Source organism: Polistes dominula, unplaced genomic scaffold (genome assembly GCF_049000335.1).
Source record: "Polistes dominula isolate Pdom_NZ unplaced genomic scaffold, Pdom_raw_medaka contig_73, whole genome shotgun sequence".
NCBI lineage: Eukaryota > Metazoa > Arthropoda > Insecta > Hymenoptera > Vespidae > Polistes > Polistes dominula.
The window spans coordinates 9514136-9536533 of record NW_028300951.1 but is presented as its reverse complement, the minus strand read 5'-3'; the positions used below and the strand labels follow the sequence as shown (position 1 = coordinate 9536533).

Genomic DNA, 22398 nt, shown 5'->3' with positions numbered 1-22398 from the left:
TACATAAGTTATTTCAATTAATTGAAAGAATTGTTCATATTATAGAGTAACAAGTGTCACTTGAAACTGAATCATTATTGTAAACTTCGTCTTACAAAAACAAATAATATTTTGGTTTATTTACAGTATTATAGTAGGAATACCGTTCATATGATAGTTTACACGACGTAAACCTTCACGCATTCATCATTCATATAATGAAGATTCTACTGTATAGCAATATTTAAAATGAATTACATACATTAATTACCAATCTCTTTTTAAAATAATTCACTTAATACTAAATGTTATTATAAAAAGGTGGTATTTTTTTATTGAACTAATAAAATTAAATAAAGAAAAATAAAAGGAAATGATAAAAAGATATTTCAAATCTAACTAATACTTGAAATTCAACTTAACAATGAGTTTCATTTATAATTTTCAGTCCCAAATAGGAATTTAATTGTCTATCTACTTTTACTATTTTTTTTTCTTTCTGTATAGTCTGACATTAATTATTATCTCATTAGTTTAATTTCTAATATAGATTAATTTTTTTAGTAATAGTTTTACGACACATATGACATGTTTTTAAAGGTGCTGCACAATGTTCACAAGCACCATGACCACATAGAAAGGCAACGTTTCGTCGACGTTCCATGCAAATACTACACATATTAGCTTCTTCAAGATCAGCTACCCTAGTTTCCAAATAACGCAATCGTTCGAGATGTCTTTCTTTTTCCTTCTCATCATCTCCTTTATCTTCTTTTATTTTATATTCCAATGAAACATCTGTTATTTTCTTATCTGTTTTAACCGTAGGTATATTCGCCATCGCCGTTGGGCCATCTGTTTTCAAAAAAATATATTATTTAAACTTGTTAATATGAATATTACAGTAGCATATTATTACCTTGAATTATTTCTGATTGGTTTGTCTTGTTTCTACAATGTGGACAAGCAACAAAATTAGGAACACTACCACTAGGATCGAATCGAGATTCTTCTTTTGAATTAATTAAAAATTGTGGGCAACTACAGCATTTAGCAGATTCGGTAGAATTAATTTGAACGTTTTCACGCAATAATTCTGATTCCGATGTGGTAGTTCTATGATGTATCGTAGCTTCTGTACAACTAGACGATGAACTATTTCCTATTCTGTAATATTGTTCATTAATACGAATCGCTCTACTCATAGCGCTTGAAAGTATTTAAGAGAACAAAATGAAGATTTAAGAACGGTACTTACTCAAGTTGCACATTATTGCTTTGATATTCGTATGATTTTAAAAGTTTAGTGAGCACTGTAACTTGGGGGTCCTCATTGAGAAGATCCAAAGGAGTTTTATTTTTCGAATTCTTAGCATGTTCCAAAAGTGTACGAGTTTTATCCACGCTTACCAGAAAACAAGCCAATGCTAATTCAGATTTTGTTTTTTGCGTTGTTAAAGTCTGCCAAATCTGCACAAACCGCCATTTTTCATAGTTGTATCGCGTTAACAGTTGTCCATATATCTAGGAACAAATAAGCTTTTGATAATAGACAATACAGTACCCCGTAGATAATAGGTGAATCTCTGCTACATTCTGGCGTCGGTATAGTCGACGGTTGATTCGGACTTTTGGCTACAGCAATATGCAATGCCGTATCTCCATCTTCATCAGTGCTAGTAATGTCTGCATTATAATCTATAAGCAGTTCTATCAGAGACCAATGCGCTTGCGAAGTAGCCAAATGCAAAGCCGTTTGTCCTCTATTATTACGTAAATCTACTTTTGCACATCCGCCATTTGGAGAAAGAAGCGTAGCTGCCACATCTTTATGACCATTCAACGCTGCAAGGTGTAATGCCGCAAAACCATCTTCCTTCTTCACATCTACCAAATGCCGTGCTCTTGTCATCAGTCTTTCCGTAGCACTAGACAAACCAAGACGCGAGTTACACAATCTAAACTTAACTATGAAAAAAGATTAACAATCAGTTATCCATCTGTTGCATACTTACTGTGCATTACCCTTTAAAGCAGCATGATGTAATACATTAAAACCACGCTTATTACGTAAAGTAAAGTTAATCCTTTCGCAAGCACAAAGCGCGTCGATAATATCAAGCGCGTCTTTTCCAATAGCATCGTGTAACGCCGTATCTCCATATGAATCTTGTAGATTCACATCACAATTATAACGTAACAATATTTTTACACATTGAACGTGCTGTTTATTTACAGCAACATGCAGAGCACTGCATTTACCATTATTTACAGCATTGATAGCCGCACCTCGCGACAGAAGTAATTCCATTATTTCTGGTTGATTGCTGTCAAAGAGTTAACAATATAATATACAAACAATATAGTATAACAATATAATAATAAAACAAACAATATAGTATAACAATATATAATATTAATAAACTAATTATTCTAATTTCTTTACTTACCCAAAAGCAGCATAATGTAGTGGAGTATCTCCGTCTTCGTCGACCGCTCGTAAAGAAGCTCCGGCATCGAGAAGAAGTATGCAAAGGTCGTGCTGTCCTTGGTGTGCAGCCACTTGTAGGCAAGTTTTTTTCTCCCCGCTAGGACCACCAGCTCGAGCATCTACTCTACTGGGATATTTTTTCAAAAATTCTCTTACCGCTTGAACGCCTGCCTCGCCTCTAGCAGCATCTCGTAACAATTTCTCTACTTCATTATCCGTTGCACTGACTATGCAATAATACAAAATTATTATTCATTACATATATATATATATATATATATATATATAATATCTCTTTCATATTTCACACCATTATACCTGATCGATCTCTATTCCTATCTGCTTCTTCATTTATAACAGGTATGTTATGCGATCCAGGTGGCATCAATGATACGCTCAAAGGATTAAATGTCCACGTATGGCCATCCAGTGCTACACGCAGATCTCCATCCGAATATATTTTTATTATTTTTCCAGTTTTTCCAAGAGCCTGTAAAATAATTTATCCAAGAAGTATACTCAAGATATAACGTTTGAAAAGTAAGATGAGCTAAAAAGAACAAATTATGTGTTTAGAAAAGTAATAGTAAAGAGTTGTTATGTATAAAAGAAGATACTTCATTAATACATACTGTTTTCATTACATCTATCCATTCTCCGTGTCCTCGTTGATAATGTTTCACCGTAATTAAATCATTTTTTACTCTAACTATATCTCCAAGAGAGAATATATCTTTGCTTGTTACTTTCGTTAAAGCTTTTGGATGAAATGTCCATCTGTTATTACAACCTTCGTATTGTACACGAATATCTCCCTTGTCTGTTACCCGATGAACAGTCCCAATCTAAAAATAATACACATATAACAACGTTAGATATATATATATATTTAACTTATTTTAATTATACATTTTATTATTTTGCATTACCTTTCCTATATATTCTGCCATGCGTGGATTCCATCCACCATGACCATCTTGCATTTCTTTAAGAGCTTCTACTTGAATCAAAACTTTGACTTTATCTCCAATGTTAAATGTTGATTGACGAAGACTAGAAACAACAACATTAGGAGTACTGCCTCTGTTCAATACAGAATCGTGTTTACTGTCTGGATATACGATTACAGGTTGACCAAGAAGTGGAAGATGTTCCTTATAATAGGTACCAGCAGTGGCTTCTTCTATATAACATAAATCTACGCAACCTTTATATCCAAGTCGATAGACATTAGTACTTCCTGTAGACCATGTGACGGTAGCAACTGAACGGCTGCTTTCATTATCCCAACCACGAATATCCATAACTCTTCCACTTTTACCTATTAAAAAAAACAACATTATGCTAAACAATAATGATCTAGAAATGTCGCATAATGTTATACCATATATGGTATATATACTTGTGTTTACCTGAACCTCCATCTTGATTTCCCCATTCCCAATCTGGTCCACGAACTACTTTTGCTCCGATGAAAATACCTTTCAAAGGTATCTTGGTACAACCTTCTCTCGCACTCAGTTGTATCCTATGCACCAATATATACATTTATATTGAAGTAAAGTTCTATACATTTAGAAGTGAATACAAAAGAAAAGCCATAAACAAGTTAAAAATTATAACTTTAATAAATAAACATTACTAACTCTATAGAAGTAGGAGTTTGAAATCTTTGAAAAGTATGAGTTAAATCATGTACATCTGCCATATAGCATTGTGTGCATAAATCATAATCAGAGCATTCTGTACACTTCCATCTCATACCAATTATGCCACGCTTTTTACATCCATCACAAATAATATTACAGTGTTTTACACCGATAGCTGCGTTGTCAAAGACAAGCAAATCATAAGCTCCTTGATATCCAATTCTATAATTACTTCTAGAACCATGATCCCACTGAACGATAACAGTCTTGTCAGGCGTTCTATCAGCAGGATTAGGACTAGAAGCTGAACTTCCAGATGGTGGTTTACCAATTTCTACCACTGTACCGGCATGACCTTCTCCACCATCTTGGTCCTCCCATTTCCAATCTTGACCACGCACAACACGTAAGCCTACTTCCAGCATTTTTGGAAGTGTTCTATTTTTAAGCGTTAAATCACTATTATATGTAAGCTAGAGAATGTTACAAATGTATGCAGATAAATTGCACAGTTAAGATAAAACAACAGTAGAAACCTCATTCCTTTCTACACAGCACAAAACTGATGTTCCAAACATGTCACTAACTACGATTTCTTTACAAATGTCACTTAAAACCACTTTATTCTTTTCATAAGAATACTAAAGTACATTATAATTATAAAGTACAATTGATTCAGCTTGTCAGATTGACTAAATTACATATGCAGTTATTACTCATGATAAATACCATTAATTATGTGATAAAGAAAATATTAAGAAAACTTAGAAAACCCATATTAAAATAACGTAAGCATTAAATAACCTATTCGCAGACATCTTTTCACACACACAATCGTAAAATTTATAATAACAATAGAATTTATCAAATAGCGTATTCAAAGAGTGACAGATTTAATGTCATTTTAATGATGCTGCGTTTCATTCTACAAATGGCTTATGCAGCATTGATTTTGACAAATCATTATTAAATACAAAGGAAAGAGACAGAGCATACAAGAATCTTGTCACTACAAAACAGTTACACCTTTATATATTTTTACAATTTTATTTTATTATAACAAAATGAAAAGTTAAATCAACGTCACACCGCTATCGTAATCCATATTATCTATATATATGTATAAATATGCAAGTGTACACAAGAAGCTACCACGCAGAGTCGGATGAAATTGAATTGAGCCAATCCCGTAAGAGAGAGCAAGAGTAGCAGCAAATAACGAAGCTCTTTCTTTCTGGCCAATCATAAATCTTTTGATCATAATCAAAAATTCAATAATACAATTGAAATTTGTCTCTGTTATTAATATGTAAAATATTAAAGAAAGTAATATTACAAATCGGTAGATTAGAAATAATAATACGTATGTGGCTTAAGAAATGGCCTTATTTCTATATGAAATTCGTTTGGTTATTTTTCAAAATATATATTGAAATAATTTAGAAATTTTATGGTTATTCAGTTGGCGATACTGACGTTTGGCAAAAGAATTATAATATTATTATATCGGTAAGGTTATCTGATCATAACTAAACTTTCAGACACGTGAATGGCCTTTAAATTTCTAAGGTGTAGTAACTAATGTATATTTAATAAATATTTAATTGAAGTAAAATGACACGAGTTATAATGATGACATAATATCTGAATAAAAGCATATCATTTAATCATGATCGCAGAATATGAATCTGCTGTTGTAATTAAGGCTAAACCAATTCGTAAAGTATTTAAAGCTCCAGTCAAAGTTAATAAGATACCGCAAGAACTTTTGAATGATCCATTATTGAATGCAGCCATTGCAGCTTTGCCTAATAATTACAATTTTGAAATACACAAATCGATATGGAGAATCAAAGAAACAAAAGCGAAAAGAGTCGCTTTACAAATGCCAGAAGGATTATTAATGTATGCAACAACTATAGCTGATATTATTGAAAATTTTACGGATGCAGAAAGTATTATTATGGCTGATGTAACATATGGTAAAAGATTATAATTATACAAATAAACGTTGAATATTATTTATTATTAATCTAATTATTATTTAATATTCTTCTGTTTGTTTAGGTGCTTGTTGCATAGATGATTATACAGCTCGAGCATTAGGTGCAGATTTTATGATTCATTATGGACACTCTTGTCTAATACCTATCGATCAAACTATTGGAATTAAAATTCTCTATGTATTTGTTAATATAAGTATTGACATTGTACATTGTATAGAAAGCATTAAAGCATCTTTATTAGTTACTTCTAAAATTTCACTTGTTAGTACGATACAGTTTGTAGGAACATTACAAACAATTGCAACGGAACTAAAAAAAAATGGATATGAAGTTACTATACCACAGAGTAAACCATTGAGCCCAGGCGAAGTAATTATCCTTATATTTTATATTTTTATTTTACTTTATTATAATATATCAAATTAATATAAATCATTATTAAAGATTTTAGGTTGCACTGCGCCACAAATGCATTGCACGGATGCTTTAGTCTATATAGGAGATGGTAGATTTCATCTCGAAGCTGCTATGATTGCTAATCCAAATTTGCGAGCATTCAGATATGATCCTTACGAAAAAAAAATGACAGAAGAATTCTATGATCACAAAGAAATGCGTGAAACAAGACTCTCGGCGATTAATATAGCAAAGAATGCTCAAATATTTGGAGTGATACTTGGGACTTTAGGTCGTCAGGGACATCCAAGAATTGTGGATCAATTACAAAATAGGTTGAAAGCTTTAGGAAAAGAAAGTATTATTATTTTACTTTCCGAAATATTCCCAGATAAAATAAAATTATTCAAAAACGTAGATAGTTTTATACAGGTATATTCATAAAACTTTGAAGAAAGTTTTTTAAATAACGCTTCATTTTAATTAGATTTCTTTTCAAATATGATATTTGTTAATTTGAGATGTTGTAATGTTTAAGGTTGCATGTCCACGTCTCAGCATCGATTGGGGTGCTCAATTCCATAAGCCTTTTCTCACACCTTACGAAGGTGCGGTCGCCCTGGAAATGGCCGAATATGATAGAAATCAAGCATATCCTATGGATTTTTACTCTGCGGCTAGTTTAGGTCCATGGACACCAAATCATAAAGAGTTTGAATTAGAGAAACGCGTTAATACATGCTGTGGTAAATGTAAAACTGGAGAATAAGTAATAAAATATTTTTTCATAGCTTACTGATAGTTTATTGCCAAAAAATAATCCTAAAAATATGATATCTAAAAGAAACAAATTATACGATGCCTTATTTTATTTTTTTCTTTCTTTCTCTCCCTCCCTCTCATGTTCTTCTCTTTATCTTATTGTTAGATATCAATAATTTTTCTTATATATATATTAATTCATTTGATTTGAAAAAATAAAAAATCACCCCTAGCTTAACGCGCGCGTACCCTTTCTTTCATACACACTCTTGACTGGTGTAGTTAGTGGTAAAGCGGTAATAAGCAAATAGAAGACTCCGCGTGGGCGAATTACGTCATACGCCCACCTGTAGCCACTCATATATACGACACATACATATAAACACTTCGAACGCTATAATATATACTGGGTGTCCTTTTAAACGTATTCTTTTTATTATTTCAATTAAAATAAAAATATAATTCTTCCTTGCATCTTACATTTGTTTTTTCCATTAGTGATAAAAGATTTATTGCAAGAATCATGTTGAAATCATTTGAAGAGATAAAAAATAAACGAAATACTGACTCATTATTTAACATTGAACTCCTGCATTTCTTTAATTTCTTTTATATCGTTTACTTCAATTTAATAATTAAATAATGGACAAAACAACATTCGATTAATTATTTGGCGAAAATAAAAAAATTAATTTATATTTTGGTTTGATCTATTAATAGGTAGTTAGTGAAAAGAAATTCTGTCATTTAATGATAAAGAATAAGCCACGCTGTAGGTGGTGCAATATTGGAGGGTGGAAGGTGGCGCCGACCGCACCCCGACGTCGCGACGGCAGTCTTCCAGCGTGGCTCAACAAGTACACGCGGTACTCGAACAGCGATTCAAATTCTTTAACATCACTAAATTAAATATAAGGTATGATTCTTTAAGATATTGGAAAAATAGACAATCATTTTCAAATCGTTACTTTAAATAGTGCTATTTTTTTTACAAATTTCTCATATGATAAATATAAATATAAATATTAATATTAATATAAATTATATCGCATTTTGTTTTCTTTTCCTTTCTTTTTTTTAATTATGTAATATTCATCTTATTATTTCATTATTTATTAATTTTGCGAAGCTTTCAAGTATATTAGAAATAAATTAAGATCTTCAATACTTGAATTTTTAGATTAAGTAAATTTTAAATGATATAATAAATGAGTATAGATTAATTTACATTTGATAATACAGTTTCTTCATATAATGAGATCTAAAGTAACGGGTGAAAACAATTGGGAAGCAAAGTGGACTGGACAAGGAGTACAAGATAGCGGTACAGTACGTCGAACATCCAAAAAATCAGACAAATTTAGATTATCAAAGTCTCCACGAACATCTACATCCAAAGAAAGGACGCTTCGTAGATTAGAAAGTAATGAAAGAGAAAGAATGAGAATGCATAGTTTGAATGATGCATTTCAGGTAAATATTGATTTCCTTCGTAATAATAATAATAATAATAATAATAATAATAATAATAATAATAATAATAATAATAATAATATAAATATTAATAATAATTATTATTATTGTAAGATTATTTGAAAGATATATGCAATGTTAAAAAATGTTTATTGCTTTTTTTTATTAGTCTCTACGCGAAGTAATTCCACATGTTACTAAGGAAAGACGTCTTTCCAAAATAGAAACTCTTACATTAGCCAAAAATTATATAGTTGCTCTTACGGATATAATATGTGCAATAAGAAACGATGAGAACCCTACTAATCAAAAAGTTGAAATATCGGAATCCCAAAAACCAGCGTGTAACACAAATATTTGCATGGACATAAATACACCGGCTTCTTCAAGATCTTGCAGCCCAGAAGTTCAAAGCTTCTATTAAAAGGGAGTACATTTTAATGGATTACAATAGAAAAATAGTGAAACCAAAGCTACAAGTCTGTGAAATATTAACAATGTAGATCAAAAACGAATGTCTAAAAGTTTTAAAAATCATTTTACATAATTATATTATATACCATATTCTTTTCAAGATATAGAATATTAATGCTGTGACAATAGAGTAAAAACTACTCACTTTTTTGGTCTTTAATTAGTTGATTTTATATATTATATTATTATTATTATTATTATTATTCGTATAAATTTATACAATATTTATTGAGATAACATATTATAGCATCAAGTTGTTGCTGCGAATAACAAAAATGATATTAACATTCCTCATATTTATCAGTATTATCTTTTGCAATCTCAGTATCATTATTTATTATATGCTCATTATTAGATGGTATAACGTATGCTGAAATAGTACAAAGCATTTAACATTTGTTTGTTAATAAATAAAGTAAATCAAAGTATTATAAAACTAGAGAAATATATATGTTACTTTTACAATGTATAAATGTTTAATATACAAATTTTTTCGCGCATAAAAGTATTACAAATTTACTTACTAGATAACATTATTAAATTTATAAATTATTTTTTAACTTAATATATTTATATCGTACTATAATCTATTTTGTGAAAAATGAAAACTCTGTAGTTGTAACAAATAATTACATACATACGTAATACACACATACACATAATATTAATAAATTATATATATATACACATAATATATATTGTATGCACATGAAAAAACTAATTTGATTTTTTTAACAATGTCAGTAACCTCACAAAATCATGGAAAATGCAACAAGAATATTTAACTATATTATGAATAATGTTATGTAAATCATTTATACAAATCTGTGTAACAAATCTCAATAGTTGTTTGTATGTAAATAATTATTTATTACTTAATTTTTTTAATGCCATCTATTTTATTAATTTTGTAATAAATCACACAACTACCTTTATCGTACGCAAGCCAGTGCTGTCAGATCGTGGGTAAATCTTACCCTCTCCCTGTGCCACTGGGATTGCACACAATGAAAGTTTTCCATGTCCGTGTGTTTGGGATTTCGAGGAAAGCCGAGTGTAACCGAAGTTGGCGGTTGGCCACGAAGTGGCACATTATGAAAGCGACTCGTGTCCATGTGTTCGGACGACACGAGTCGCTTTCATAGTGTACCACTCCGGCGTGCCCGCCAACTTCGGTTACACTCGACTTCTTTCGACATCCCAAACACACGGACATGGAAAACTTTAATTGTGTGCAATCCCAGTGGCACAGGGAGAGGGTAAGATTTACCCACGATCTGACAGCACTGACGCAAGCACGATATAAACATATATGCAACATGGAGGGGGATCTCCCACCATAAGAAACCAGTGAAGCCAGATCGCGGAACATTTCTACCCCTTCTCTCGAGCCCAGCACGCCTCGCACACAACGAAATGTTACGTGTCGGTGTGTCGGGAAATCGAAAGAAGCCGAGGGAAGCCGAAGTTAGCTGAGTGAACAGAGGAGAAATAATATCCCCACCACGCGCCGCGGAGAAATACATGGACACATTTAATCAGTGTACGTGTACATTTTTATTATTATTATTATTATTATTATTATTATTATTTATTACTATTTTACTGAAATAAAAAGAAGCTGAAATCATAAAAAATGTACGTGTACACAGATTAAATGTGCCATGTATTTCTCCGCGGCGCGTGGTGGGGATATTATTTCTCCTCTGTCACGCAGCTAACTTCGGCTTCCCTCGGCTTCTTTCGATTTCCCGACACACCGACACGTAACATTTCGTTGTGTGCGAGGCGTGCTGGGCTCGAGAGAAGGGGTAAAAATGTTCCGCGATCTGACTTCACTGCTCTAAGGTGATTCATGTACTTATACGCGTGATTTTTGTCAGTTGATATTAAGTCAAAGTAAATTTTGTAAAATGACAGACGGCAAGAACGACAAAACCAAAGTAGATTTAGGATTACTTGAAGAAGATGATGAATTTGAAGAATTCCCAGCAGAAGGTATATATTACTTCTTTATTATGGGATATAGAGATATATTGAAACATAACCTTTATTTCGCTGAATCATTTGATAGATTGGACAGCAAAAGATGAAGATAATGAAGATATTAGTGTATGGGAGGATAATTGGGACGATGACGATGTTGAAGATGATTTTAATCAACAATTGAGGTATATATCACGTAATAAATATTTTCACCTTAACCTTATTTTCTTCCTATGATTGTATGTCTCTACAATGTAACTTTCTTTATATTATTTATAAATGTATAGTGATTAATGTGTAGTATTGTCATTTTAGAGCACAACTAGAAAAACAAAAAGGTCAAGGTGAACCAACAAAAGAAGATTAAAGAATTTATGATATTTAACTCTACTCTTCATATGAATTAATAAGTTATGTAAATTTTAATATGTGCTTCTTCTTTACATTAAATTTATAACAATGTACATATGCATTAGGGTTCTCTGTTATACGTAATATATACTGTAGAAAGACTATTTGATTATAACATTTAAATTAATATTGCGATATAACCATCTTACAGATGTATTATTCAAATTAGGTTAAAACAATACAGAAACATTCAAATATGAATAATAATAAAGAAAATTATATTATCTTAAATGGTATTACATTATACCAACCCATATAATATAAAAAATAATTCTCTTTTTTTCTGATAGTAATAAAAACTCAATTAAAAAATACTGTACGAAGATGGTTCATTAAATATTTATATTATAAAACACTGATACAGAGAGATATATACTGATTTACAGATTATACATAATCCTTATTATCTGCTACTCTGCACGAAATAGTACTAAATAAATACTTGGCATTTCTTATTGCAAATACATGATCAGGTACACAGTTTTTCATTTTTTTTCCATGAATTATACATTGTTTAAATATGTGTATTTTTTCTTATACTTTTTTAAACTCCGGTTTTACCAAGTTACAGAAAATGCAACAATTAACATGCATCATGATTTGTTCTACAGGAAATCAGTAATTGTGACATCAAAACATCTAAAATGTGCATATTTAAATCCAGATTAATTTTTCTTATCTCATATGAAGTAAGTAAATATTTAAAAATCTTCAGTGTATCTTCCTCTCCAAAAATAAGTTTCATATCACACGGTATTATCTGTTTTAATATTTCAAATATTTTATCCTTTGTAAGTAAAGCAGATTCTGTTGTGACGTTACTTTGTGAATTATATGTAAAGGACATATTGCTTAAACTGTCTGATAGCCTCATAATCATTTTCTGAAAATAATTATATACATATAAGTACTATAAACCCTTCAATTATCGGACCCTTTTTTTTATCACCATGTATATATAATAAATGGCAAGTCGTATTTTATCTGCTCAAGAAATACCTCTATAAGGGGTTCAGTTATATTTCCAAATAATAATTTAGCCCATCGAACAACAGCTTCTTGTTGTAACACATTGTTACTTCCAATACCAGTCAATACTTCGCAAATTAAATCGATAACAACACAAGTTAAAGATAATTTAGAATCTAATTCTTCTGTTTCTTCTGTAAAGTATATAATATTACATAGATTTTGTTAAAGTCAAATTGATAAAATGTTCTTACCATCGTAAGAAGTGTTAACTATGTCCCACCAATGTGCCATTAACTCAGAATCTCCACTGCCTTCCATACTATCAACTGCTTCGTATGCTGTATCCACGGAACAATAATAAATCCTATCGGCCACCAACTGCTGTAATTCATATGCTAAATTTTTCTGTAATGATAATGCACAGTTATAATGTCTGTGTATCTTGCACAGTATCTTGCATAGTATATTTCATACAATATAACAATATATCTACTCACTGACTTAATATCTTCTACGAATCTCCATGGTATATCGGATAAGGGTATTAATGTTGGCAATGGCATAACTTCTTCTTCCGAATCCAACTCAAATTTAGGCACAACTGTTTTTAAAGTGTTAAATACCCCACTGACTGTTTTAGCTAAAATTCTATCAAACCGTGGTGCAACTATATCTGCCTTTTTTCCTGCATTACTATTTGGTCGCAAAAAATGTCGCAATTGAGTTGGACATTCATTGGCTAAACGTGTACAAAGATTTCTTAAATAAGTTTCCATTTCAATGCGTCCACCTTCTGGTAATTCTATTTCTGACATAATATTAGCTATTGATGGTATCTGGGAAACAAGTAATATTATATTTATAGATTAATTTTCAAATTGAATTTATTTAATTCAACATAATCTTACCTCTTCTAAAGAAGTATGTAATTGGACAAAATCAGAGTGTTGTCTTTTAACTGTGGCAGTTGTAGTTTCAAACAAATCTACGCCACGTTGCTCGACATCATCAAATTGAATGCAATATAATAATTGCTGTGAACCATCGATTGTCGTATGAAATTCTGTCCACGGTATGCATAAGTTTATAAATTGATTACCTTCATATATTACATAAGATTTTTCCTCTGTACGTCTGTAATAATAAATTCAAAATGAACAAAATTTTAATATTGACAATGCATTAATAACTTACAATGGTGTAGTTGCAGTAGACTTTTGTTGTAACAAATTTCTTAGTCTTGCAATAGTTGTGGCAAAATCTGTTGGTTCTTCATATATCGGTGATATTTTGTTATTATCGATCTCTGAGTCCACCTCTGATATGTTTATGTCTCCCCAAAGACCCCTATGCTGTACTTTTAAACCTTCCAAACTTAAAGACCGCTTTTCAAGATCGATCGACGATGATGAATTTTGATTTTCTTGCACTAATCTTGTCATCGATTTATTAGAAAGTGCAGGCTGCAGTGGACATGGAATTACTGTAGCCACTGCAGATGTTATACCATCGCTCAATCCTATAGAAATAATGTCCTAAAATTAATAGCAATTATTTTGTGAATTGTTTCACTTAATCGATATAAATATATTTATTAATAATAAGTTATTTACATCATTTTTTGTCCACTCTTTGCTTGTTTCTTTTGGCGTACTTTGTAGTAATTTTAATAAACTTTCAAACATCCAATTAGGACAACTAATCGTTTGGACCATTGTCAAAAGTTTTCTAGCTAAAATAGATACTAATAATTTACAAGGTAGGGAACTAGTCAATTCCCACTGCAAAAATTCTTGAGTTAAAACGCTAACCAAACGATGAAATATATGTTCCAAAGTCAGTAAACTTCGGGAACCAGGATGTAAACATCTGTATGCTTCTTCTAGATTTGTACAAGTACCCTTTTCAACTCTACGCAATGCTCTGTAAAATATTTATTAAGTTTAAATAACAAAAGATGAAAACTAAGATTGTCCTATAAGATGTAATTAATCAAATTCATAATATAATTTTAATTACCTGCGATATTCTTTTAAATGTAATAATACTACATCGGCCAGTTTATTAGCAAGCTTTAATTTATCTATTGACTTAGCTTTTTGGAATATTTTCATTAATAACATTTTTAATAATGTCTCAGCCTCATTAGGAAATGCTTTATCGATACTTATATTTTTATACCAAACATCTATACAGTCAATATTAATTTTTTTTATAATGTTTTCAACATATACAATGTTTTGTTTTGTTAAAAAATCTCTGTAATGAATCTCTGTAGTTTTTACATGTACTTCGTTATTACATGCACTTTCAAATTTGGACATCTTTGCTTTTTCTTCTGTGTCCATATATTCCAATTCTAAATATTTTGGTAGTCTTTTATAAATCCATTTCTTAATAAATTCTATATTAATTGGCACAGTTCTTTTTAAAGTAAATCTAAGTAAAATGCAGCTAAGCCATATTGACATGATCATGACAAATGTAGTCCATGAAAGTGAAATATATATAGGTATTGGTGTAACTTCAACCCATTGTTGAATAATTAAACACAACAAAATGCTTGTTATACAAAATAACAATAATATCTTGTTCAACCAGCTTATCAGTATATTTTCCATTTTTTCTTGATCACGCCTAAATTAAATATCTATGAAATAATAATTACATCTAGAAAGCAATAAACATATTTACAATTTATATACATACATTATGTCTTGTGTTATTTTTAATTTCAATCTATTTCATTTATTCACTTACGTATGTATTAAATGATAAAACTACTTACTGATTCTCACTATGAATCTTAAATACAATTCTTTGTACGCTTTACAAATTTTCATTTACATTTTTAGTAACACCTTGTCAATGCACATTTTGTCTTAATTCACTTGCATGAAAATAGTATTAAATTATTATCAATGTATAATTATAATATTTATTTGTCAAACATATTTCACATAATCCATGGTATTATTTCGAATGTATCTTTTTTTTCTAGAAAAATATAAAAATACATTTATCCTATTTAATAGCAATGATTATTGAGGAAATGATTAAATGATGATTATGTGCATCTTTATAGTTGTAATTCACCACAATTAAGGTAGAAGGAAGTATTGATAAATAATAAGGGAATTTTCTTGAAATTATCACATGTCACAAGGATTATTTTAATAGCATGATTATCGGCACGTTTCCTCCGTATATCAGTTAACCTCTTTTAGCTTCCATTACTTATGATTTATTAATCATAATCACTATTACTCATAGTTTTTTACATGTCGACGATGTAATTTATTAAGTTATATATGAAAGTTCATTATAATAATTATAGATAATTAGGCTTATGTTGCATGATTTTAAAAGGCTATATTACATGTGATACACTTTAATTATAACACAATTTTTACTTTTGCGAAAATAATTATATGATTTATTATCGCACATTATATTTTATAATAAATTAGGTAGACAAAAAAAGGAAAACAATTTTGTCGACGAAAAACATATACATATATATATATATTTTAAATAATATTTGAAAAAAAAAATATATATATATATAATTTAGAATTATCAATTAGAATTCACGTATTACACAACATTCTTCTCTCTGTGTGCTATGCATGTAGATATCCAGATAATACACATAAATGCACGATATATATATATATATATATATATATATATAGGTACTATCGCCAAACAAAATACTTTCTCTCCCTCTCTCTTATCCCTTCTTTTATGTATCTAGTACTTATGCCGTTTACATCAAGTCCATGAATATCAAATGATAAACGAAAATTATCAGCAAGTATTTCTTCTAACATCTATTATAATTTTCGGCTAAAGCAATTAATAGTTTTCTTATTTGTTATTAATTGGTGGTTCATGAGTATCGAATATACTTATCGGCATTGTCAAATCTTTGCCTGCCATATAACCTGATTTAAATTTCATTAATGTTAAGAAGAAATTACATGAAAAGAGCCCAATTATAACAAAATAATAATAAATAAAGATAAGTAAGTATTATTTTAGCTAGATTAGATATAATCATAATTCACCTTTGTACCTTATTTAGAAAAAAATTCGACATACTAATGTATTATTTATTATTTCCTCAGTTTTCGAATAATCGTGTCACCAACAAATAGAGAACATTATGGCAACAAATTGATCTCGTAATTAAAAATAAATAGAAGAAGAACTATACAAAGAAATTTATTTTGTTACTTGGTTTTTTTAATTTAAAAGACACAAACGTTGCTTTCGATGCAACATTATGCAGTTAATAAAGTAACGTGACAACATATCTTACGTCAATTTCTTCTTATATTTTTTTTCTATGTTTTTTTACAATTTTGCACGCATATAAAATACGATAAATATTATATAAATATCAAATATAAGACACCATGGTAAGTCTTTTTTTCCATTTTTATAATATTTTAGTTAACAGTAATTTGATATTATTTGTTGATTATTTTGTTCAAATTAATCTGTCTACTTATTTATTAACCTATCTATATATATTTATTATGCAATTAAAATAAATATATTAAAATATGTTTAGTTTCAGAAAGATGGAGTCAGACTGCGTCAAAATACTTCACGCAGCTTCTTGGATAATAATTCAGAAGAGAATAGAATTATTTTTAAGAGAAAAGATATACTGCCAAATGAAACTCCACATTTATTTTTTGTCCTTACTTTTTTTCTATTTTTATCCTTCATTATTATTGTGTTAGAGAAAAATTTACCAGAACCTTGTACGATAGAAAATGAAAAACTTTATCCTAATAGATTTATTGCTGAAAGAGCTCGTAATCACATAAAAAATCTTACATCTATTGGTCCACGAATTGTTGGAAGTTATGAGAATGAAGTATTAGCTGTTAAATATTTAAAAACGACAATTAATGAAATAATCAATAATACGCATGAAAGTCATAGAATTACACTTGATATTACTAAGCATAGTGGATCATTTCCATTGAAATTTTTAGACGGCATGACAAATGTATATAGAAATGTTCAAAATGTTATTGTTAAACTTGGGCCATATAATCCAGCAAGATATAGTATTTTGATAAATTGTCATTTTGATACCTTTCCGGAGAGTCCAGGTAAATATCAATGTCTTTTATTTTTTTTTTAAGGAAAATTCATTTCTTTTAATATATATTTAAAAAATATAATTACAGGTGGTTCCGATGATGCTGCTGGATGTGCTGTGATGTTAGAAATATTACGCGTAATGGCTTACAGTCCACAATTTTTGAAGCATAATATTGTTTTTTTATTTAATGGAGCAGAGGAAAATTTATTAGAGGTACATCTGATTTTTTTCTAGATTTATTTGAAACTTCAGGAATATGATAGATAAAAAATATATAATTTTTTATTTCACAGGCTTCACATGGTTTTATAACACAACACCCTTGGGCTAAGGAGATTAAAACTTTTATAAACTTGGAAGCATGTGGTGCAGGTGGTAGAGAATTATTGTTTCAAGCTGGTCCTAATAGTCCATGGATTTTGGAGGTTTATATGAATTCATATTTATTTATTTTTTATATTTCATTTGATCTCAATAGATTCATATTTTTTAGATTTATTCTAAATCAGTTCCATATCCATATGCATCATCCTTGGCGCAAGAAATATTCGTAAGTGGCATTGTTCCTGGAGATACTGATTTCCGAATATTCCGAGATTTTGGAAATCTTTCTGGTAACTGAATGTTTATATTAAAAATTTATTTTTACATTAAAAATATATAATACTTAGTGAAATATTATTAAATATTATAACTTTATATTTATATTAAATATATTTTGTTCAGGTGTAGATTTTGCTTGGTCAACCAATGGCTATGTTTATCATACAAAGTTTGATACAGTCGATCAAATTCCACTAGGATCTTTGCAGAGAACTGGAGATAATATTCTTGCTTTTTGTCGAGGAATAATGCTAGAAAATTTTCCATTTATAACGTCAAATGCAGTAGCAAATATTGTATTTTTTGATTTTTTGGGTGCATTCGTAATCAGATGGCCATTATATATTGCAAGCATAATAAATATTTTTTCTATTTGTATAGGAATATATTCTGTATATATGAATATGCAAAGTGCTCGTAAAGGTAAATATTGATATAATTATGTTAATAATATAATTAACTATAGATTATTAGATTGGAATTTATATTTTGTTATTTAGATGTAAAGAAGTTCACATATCTAAAGCATTTATTAATTTGTGTCGCTGTTATTGTTAGTTCGTGGCTCTTATCATTGTTTACATGTACAACGATTGCACAAATTCTTACGAAATTAGGAAAAGTAATGAGTTGGTATGTAAGACCAGCATGGCTATTCTTTTTATATGTTTGTCCAACTGTTTTTACCTCAATGATTTTATTCTTGTACATTGGAACTCGACAGAAAAAGGTAAATGGCTGATTTTTATTACTATAATGAATTAATATTAAAATTTTTCATATCAACTAATTTATGTTTTTTTTTTAAATTTGTAAAAATGGCAATGAAAAAAAACACACTGTATGTAGAATAATTTGAATTTTACAGGAAATAAATTCTATGTGGATTCTATATCAAATATATTGCGATGCATATTCTGTTATGTGGATGGCAATCCTTTTCTTATGTGTTTTACTTAAGATAAGCTCTGGTTTTATACCATTGCATTGGGTTTTTTTCTCTGCTATTGGAAACATATTACGTCTTAATTATTTCTACAAATGGAGAGGTATTAACTAATTTGAAATCCTATCTATTCTTGTTTAGTCTCATTGTCAAAAGATACTTATAAGTATATTTATTTTGAAATTTTACAGGCTGGAAATGGCTTTGTTACCACATAGGAATGCTTACTTTACCCTACACGCAATTATTTTATTTAACACTCGGTGCTTTGTATCTTTTTATTCCCATAATGGGACGTTCTGGTGGTGGTCTTAACTCTGAGATTGTTATGGCTAATATATTGTCTTTATTATTTTGTTTGTTATTTAGTTTTACGGTAAGTTGATTATTATTTCATGAAAATGTCATTTCATTATTAGTTTCTATATTTATATAGTATATTTGTTTAAATACTTTTCTTATTTTTTCAGATGCCAATAGTAATCCTAATAAAGAATGCAGAACGGATTATAAGCGTATTAATAGGAATATTTTTAATAGCAATAGGCATATTAATTTTAACACCTCTTGGTTTCCCTTATAGCGGTAATCCATTATCTCCTGCGCCACAACGTTTTATGATAGCGGTAAAATCAACTTTATATAATTCATTGCAGATATACATTTGTAATATATTGAAACATTTCGTATTTTCTTACATGTAGCACACACAAAGACAATATTACAATGTTGATGGTAGTCTAAGATATTCTGGAACAGGATATTGGCTGGTTGATTTAGATATGAATAGTCCTCACAGTGTACAATCTATGGTACCAGAAGTTAATGCTGCCATACCAACGATCAAGGATTGTGAGAATGAGCTATATTGTGGTTTACCATATTTAATGCCCGTTACAACATTTTTATGGTATAAAAATATATATTTATTATATTATATTATTTGGATATATAATAATGAAACAAACTTACGTTTTTATAGGAAGACTAGTTGGATACCAGGACCTGCACCATTTATAAATGTTCCAACTAAATTAGATCTTATATCAAAAATAATGAAACATAATGTTACAACTTTTACCTTTAATGTAACAGGTAATGGTGTTAATAAATTGAAAAATTTAATAATTAATAAATAGGACTAAATGTTAAAGTAATGATTTTTCATTTTTAGGTCCAGATCACATAGGTATAATTATTTCTCCGTACAAAAATGTCCAGTTAAGAAAGTGGAGTATATCAGACAATGAGCCATTGAAAGGTCCTATGTGGAATGGCAGAGAAACTTATTTTATTTATTATTCTTGTGCTTCTGATTGTATTCCTTATACATTTTCTCTCGAATTACATGTAAGTCTATAATTTTTTATTAATCATAATTATAATGGAAATTAATCAATTAATATATTGTAGGCACCTACATTAGAAAACGTTCCTTCTTTATCAATTGCCCTGGCTGGTCATACATTGCATGGAAAATACCAGAAATCTTTGAAATTTAAAGAATTTTTGAATCAGTTTCCACCATGGACTGTTATAACACCATGGACTGCAACATACACTTCCTACGAATTTTAATGGATCTAAACTCCTCTAGTGTACCGAATTAATTGTTTTTTTTTCAAGAAAAAAAAACAAAAATCATAATTATTTATATGATTAAAAAGCGAGGTACGATATGGCAATATCATAGTGCAGAAAATGCATTTATCTAAATTTTTCGGTCTAGATCAAATAAATGCCTAATAATATTTGAGCATAATTTCATAGTTTATGTATTAGTTAATAATTAAAATGTTTTAATTGAAAATAGAGTTTATAATCTTTATCGTTTTAATTGTTGTTATAATATTTTTAAATTTATCTTTAATAATCTATCAAAGAGTGTAAGGTATATCAAAGGTGAAATAAGTTAAAATAAATAAAAATTGATCATAAAATTAAATTATCTTTATATTCGTAACTATATTTGGATGTTAAATTATTAACAACAAATCAGCAGTAAAGAAAGAATTTTAAACATATATTGCGATAAGTTAATAAACAATACCATCACGTTAATAGACATCTTGTTCATAAATAGTTGTAAGATTTTTGCAAAAAAATATTGTAGCGCTTAACGACGACGGCACAAAATGTATGTAAAATGGTCTCGTATATTTATTTACTTATTATATTATATTGCACATTTGAATTATTTTGAATATCAGAATAATTTGAATGCGTTAATACACGACATACTGCGTTATAAATTGTGTTGTAAATCGTATTGTAAAATAGGAGATAGGAAGTGATATTTGAAGTCTCTCTTGTTTTGTAAGAGACGTGCCAATATTGATACATATTATACGGAATATTATAAAGTTAAACGAATTAAAAAGATTTTCTTGATTAAATAAAATTAAATAGAGTCTACATTCGTGCCAATTACAATTGGTACCTAGTTGATCGACCCATCTACTTGGTTGTTCTACTTTTTATGTTCTTTTATTCTGATATGATTTATTCAAAAAATGACATATAAATATAATAGAAATAATAAAATATTAGAAAATCAATATCGACACGTAATATTTTTAAAAATTGATAGATTGGGTTATAAATAATATTGCATAGTTATGCCAAGATTAAATATTAATTACGATTTACGACATTAGACCACTTTTATGGGACAAGATTTTATCAATAATAGCGTTAATTATGCCAATGTGTTGGCACTATGGAGTTAAACAAAAGAAATATAGAAACTCATAGATTTTACTAATTAAAGCGCAATACAATTAAGATCTAGCTGTAAAATACTTTGTTGACTAGGAATATACCAGGTGTAACTTGTTAACGTCTACACCTAAATCGAAGTTAATTGTTATTTAAATTATTCACACTTTTGCAACAGATAACAACTAGTTATATTACAAATGGCCACGATTTCTTAGAAGAAAGAATTTTAAATAACGTTTCACGCGCTTGTTACCACTATTGCGTCCTAATATTTTGTTTCAATTTTCAATAAAATTTATTCCTTTATTTATTCATTTCCATTTCGTTATTATTTTCGATAAACCCGATCAAATCTTATTCGCTTCAGAAATATTCGTCTGTTATGCAAGTGATAATCGTCTTTT

At 29.3% G+C, this 22398-nt stretch overlaps 6 protein-coding genes across 7 annotated transcripts; 4 read left to right on the top strand and 2 right to left on the bottom strand.

The window, feature by feature from the left end:
* Nucleotides 1–209: 209 nt before the first annotated feature.
* mib2 (E3 ubiquitin-protein ligase mind bomb 2) lies at nucleotides 210–5226 on the bottom strand. Its single transcript, XM_015323707.2, has 11 exons — nucleotides 4117–5226; nucleotides 3883–3998; nucleotides 3400–3791; nucleotides 3103–3315; nucleotides 2789–2960; nucleotides 2430–2697; nucleotides 1995–2306; nucleotides 1544–1907; nucleotides 1238–1449; nucleotides 899–1146; nucleotides 210–834 (listed from the first exon to the last, which is right to left on the bottom strand). The coding sequence occupies exons 1-11, from the start codon at nucleotides 4542–4544 to the stop codon at nucleotides 521–523; spliced, it is 3039 nt and encodes a 1012-aa protein (XP_015179193.1). The 5' UTR covers nucleotides 4545–5226; the 3' UTR covers nucleotides 210–520.
* Nucleotides 5227–5580: 354 nt separating this feature from the next.
* Dph1 (diphthamide biosynthesis 1) lies at nucleotides 5581–7311 on the top strand. Its single transcript, XM_015323815.2, has 4 exons — nucleotides 5581–6101; nucleotides 6187–6494; nucleotides 6570–6953; nucleotides 7060–7311. Exons 1-4 carry the CDS (start codon nucleotides 5789–5791, stop codon nucleotides 7288–7290), a joined length of 1236 nt encoding a protein of 411 aa, XP_015179301.2. The 5' UTR covers nucleotides 5581–5788; the 3' UTR covers nucleotides 7291–7311.
* Nucleotides 7312–7457: 146 nt separating this feature from the next.
* Nucleotides 7458–11227, top strand: LOC149032724 (uncharacterized). The gene is made up of 3 exons (XM_089172267.1): nucleotides 7458–8199; nucleotides 8526–8756; nucleotides 8926–11227. Exons 2-3 carry the CDS (start codon nucleotides 8538–8540, stop codon nucleotides 9178–9180), a joined length of 474 nt encoding a protein of 157 aa, XP_089028393.1. The 5' UTR covers nucleotides 7458–8199; nucleotides 8526–8537; the 3' UTR covers nucleotides 9181–11227.
* Sem1 (Suppressor of exocyst mutations 1) lies at nucleotides 11092–11858 on the top strand. Its single transcript, XM_015323763.2, has 3 exons — nucleotides 11092–11228; nucleotides 11305–11401; nucleotides 11532–11858. The coding sequence occupies exons 1-3, from the start codon at nucleotides 11144–11146 to the stop codon at nucleotides 11581–11583; spliced, it is 234 nt and encodes a 77-aa protein (XP_015179249.1). The 5' UTR covers nucleotides 11092–11143; the 3' UTR covers nucleotides 11584–11858.
* Nucleotides 11859–11955: 97 nt separating this feature from the next.
* LOC107067863 (uncharacterized) lies at nucleotides 11956–16123 on the bottom strand. Its single transcript, XM_089172266.1, has 9 exons — nucleotides 15388–16123; nucleotides 14619–15269; nucleotides 14213–14522; nucleotides 13794–14134; nucleotides 13508–13733; nucleotides 13097–13435; nucleotides 12851–13004; nucleotides 12627–12790; nucleotides 11956–12510 (listed from the first exon to the last, which is right to left on the bottom strand). The coding sequence occupies exons 2-9, from the start codon at nucleotides 15218–15220 to the stop codon at nucleotides 12211–12213; spliced, it is 2436 nt and encodes an 811-aa protein (XP_089028392.1). The 5' UTR covers nucleotides 15221–15269; nucleotides 15388–16123; the 3' UTR covers nucleotides 11956–12210.
* Nucleotides 16124–16355: 232 nt separating this feature from the next.
* LOC107067862 (endoplasmic reticulum metallopeptidase 1) lies at nucleotides 16356–22308 on the top strand. 2 transcript variants are annotated; one of them, XM_089172265.1, is made up of 15 exons: nucleotides 16356–16627; nucleotides 16730–17023; nucleotides 17185–17731; nucleotides 17810–17937; nucleotides 18018–18149; nucleotides 18218–18338; nucleotides 18451–18750; nucleotides 18828–19057; nucleotides 19196–19376; nucleotides 19465–19649; nucleotides 19744–19899; nucleotides 19978–20183; nucleotides 20256–20368; nucleotides 20448–20623; nucleotides 20687–22308. In XM_089172265.1, exons 2-15 carry the CDS (start codon nucleotides 17021–17023, stop codon nucleotides 20849–20851), a joined length of 2643 nt encoding a protein of 880 aa, XP_089028391.1. In that variant the 5' UTR covers nucleotides 16356–16627; nucleotides 16730–17020; the 3' UTR covers nucleotides 20852–22308. The 2 variants fall into 2 exon arrangements, with proteins under 2 accessions (XP_089028391.1, XP_015179247.1); XM_015323761.2 differs by having other exon boundaries at nucleotides 17179–17731.
* The last annotated feature ends 90 nt before the right edge of the window (nucleotides 22309–22398 follow it).

Bases quoted from the DNA above. Each gene is read 5' to 3' on its own strand.
- mib2 (XM_015323707.2), bottom strand. From the start codon at position 4,544: ATGCTGGAAGTAGGCTTACGTGTTGTGCGTGGTCAAGATTGGAAATGG. The intron at 3,316-3,399 runs GTAATGCAAAAT...TATTATTTTTAG, and splicing joins TGGCAGAATATATAGGAAAG to ATTGGGACTGTTCATCGGGT. The intron at 2,961-3,102 runs GTATGTATTAAT...ATTATTTTACAG, and splicing joins GGATAGATGTAATGAAAACA to GCTCTTGGAAAAACTGGAAA.
- Dph1 (XM_015323815.2), top strand. From the start codon at position 5,789: ATGATCGCAGAATATGAATCTGCTGTTGTAATTAAGGCTAAACCAATT. The intron at 6,495-6,569 runs GTAATTATCCTT...TCATTATTAAAG, and splicing joins AACCATTGAGCCCAGGCGAA to ATTTTAGGTTGCACTGCGCC. The intron at 6,954-7,059 runs GTATATTCATAA...GTAATGTTTAAG, and splicing joins ACGTAGATAGTTTTATACAG to GTTGCATGTCCACGTCTCAG.
- LOC149032724 (XM_089172267.1), top strand. From the start codon at position 8,538: ATGAGATCTAAAGTAACGGGTGAAAACAATTGGGAAGCAAAGTGGACT. The intron at 8,757-8,925 runs GTAAATATTGAT...TTTTTTTATTAG, and splicing joins GTTTGAATGATGCATTTCAG to TCTCTACGCGAAGTAATTCC.
- Sem1 (XM_015323763.2), top strand. From the start codon at position 11,144: ATGACAGACGGCAAGAACGACAAAACCAAAGTAGATTTAGGATTACTT. The intron at 11,229-11,304 runs GTATATATTACT...ATCATTTGATAG, and splicing joins TGAAGAATTCCCAGCAGAAG to ATTGGACAGCAAAAGATGAA. The intron at 11,402-11,531 runs GTATATATCACG...TTGTCATTTTAG, and splicing joins GATTTTAATCAACAATTGAG to AGCACAACTAGAAAAACAAA.
- LOC107067863 (XM_089172266.1), bottom strand. From the start codon at position 15,220: ATGGAAAATATACTGATAAGCTGGTTGAACAAGATATTATTGTTATTT. The intron at 14,523-14,618 runs GTAATTAAAATT...AATATTTTACAG, and splicing joins CATTTAAAAGAATATCGCAG to AGCATTGCGTAGAGTTGAAA. The intron at 13,734-13,793 runs GTAAGTTATTAA...TTATTATTACAG, and splicing joins TCTACTGCAACTACACCATT to ACGTACAGAGGAAAAATCTT.
- LOC107067862 (XM_015323761.2), top strand. The intron at 17,938-18,017 runs GTACATCTGATT...TTTATTTCACAG, and splicing joins CAGAGGAAAATTTATTAGAG to GCTTCACATGGTTTTATAAC. The intron at 20,369-20,447 runs GTAATGGTGTTA...TTTCATTTTTAG, and splicing joins TTTTACCTTTAATGTAACAG to GTCCAGATCACATAGGTATA.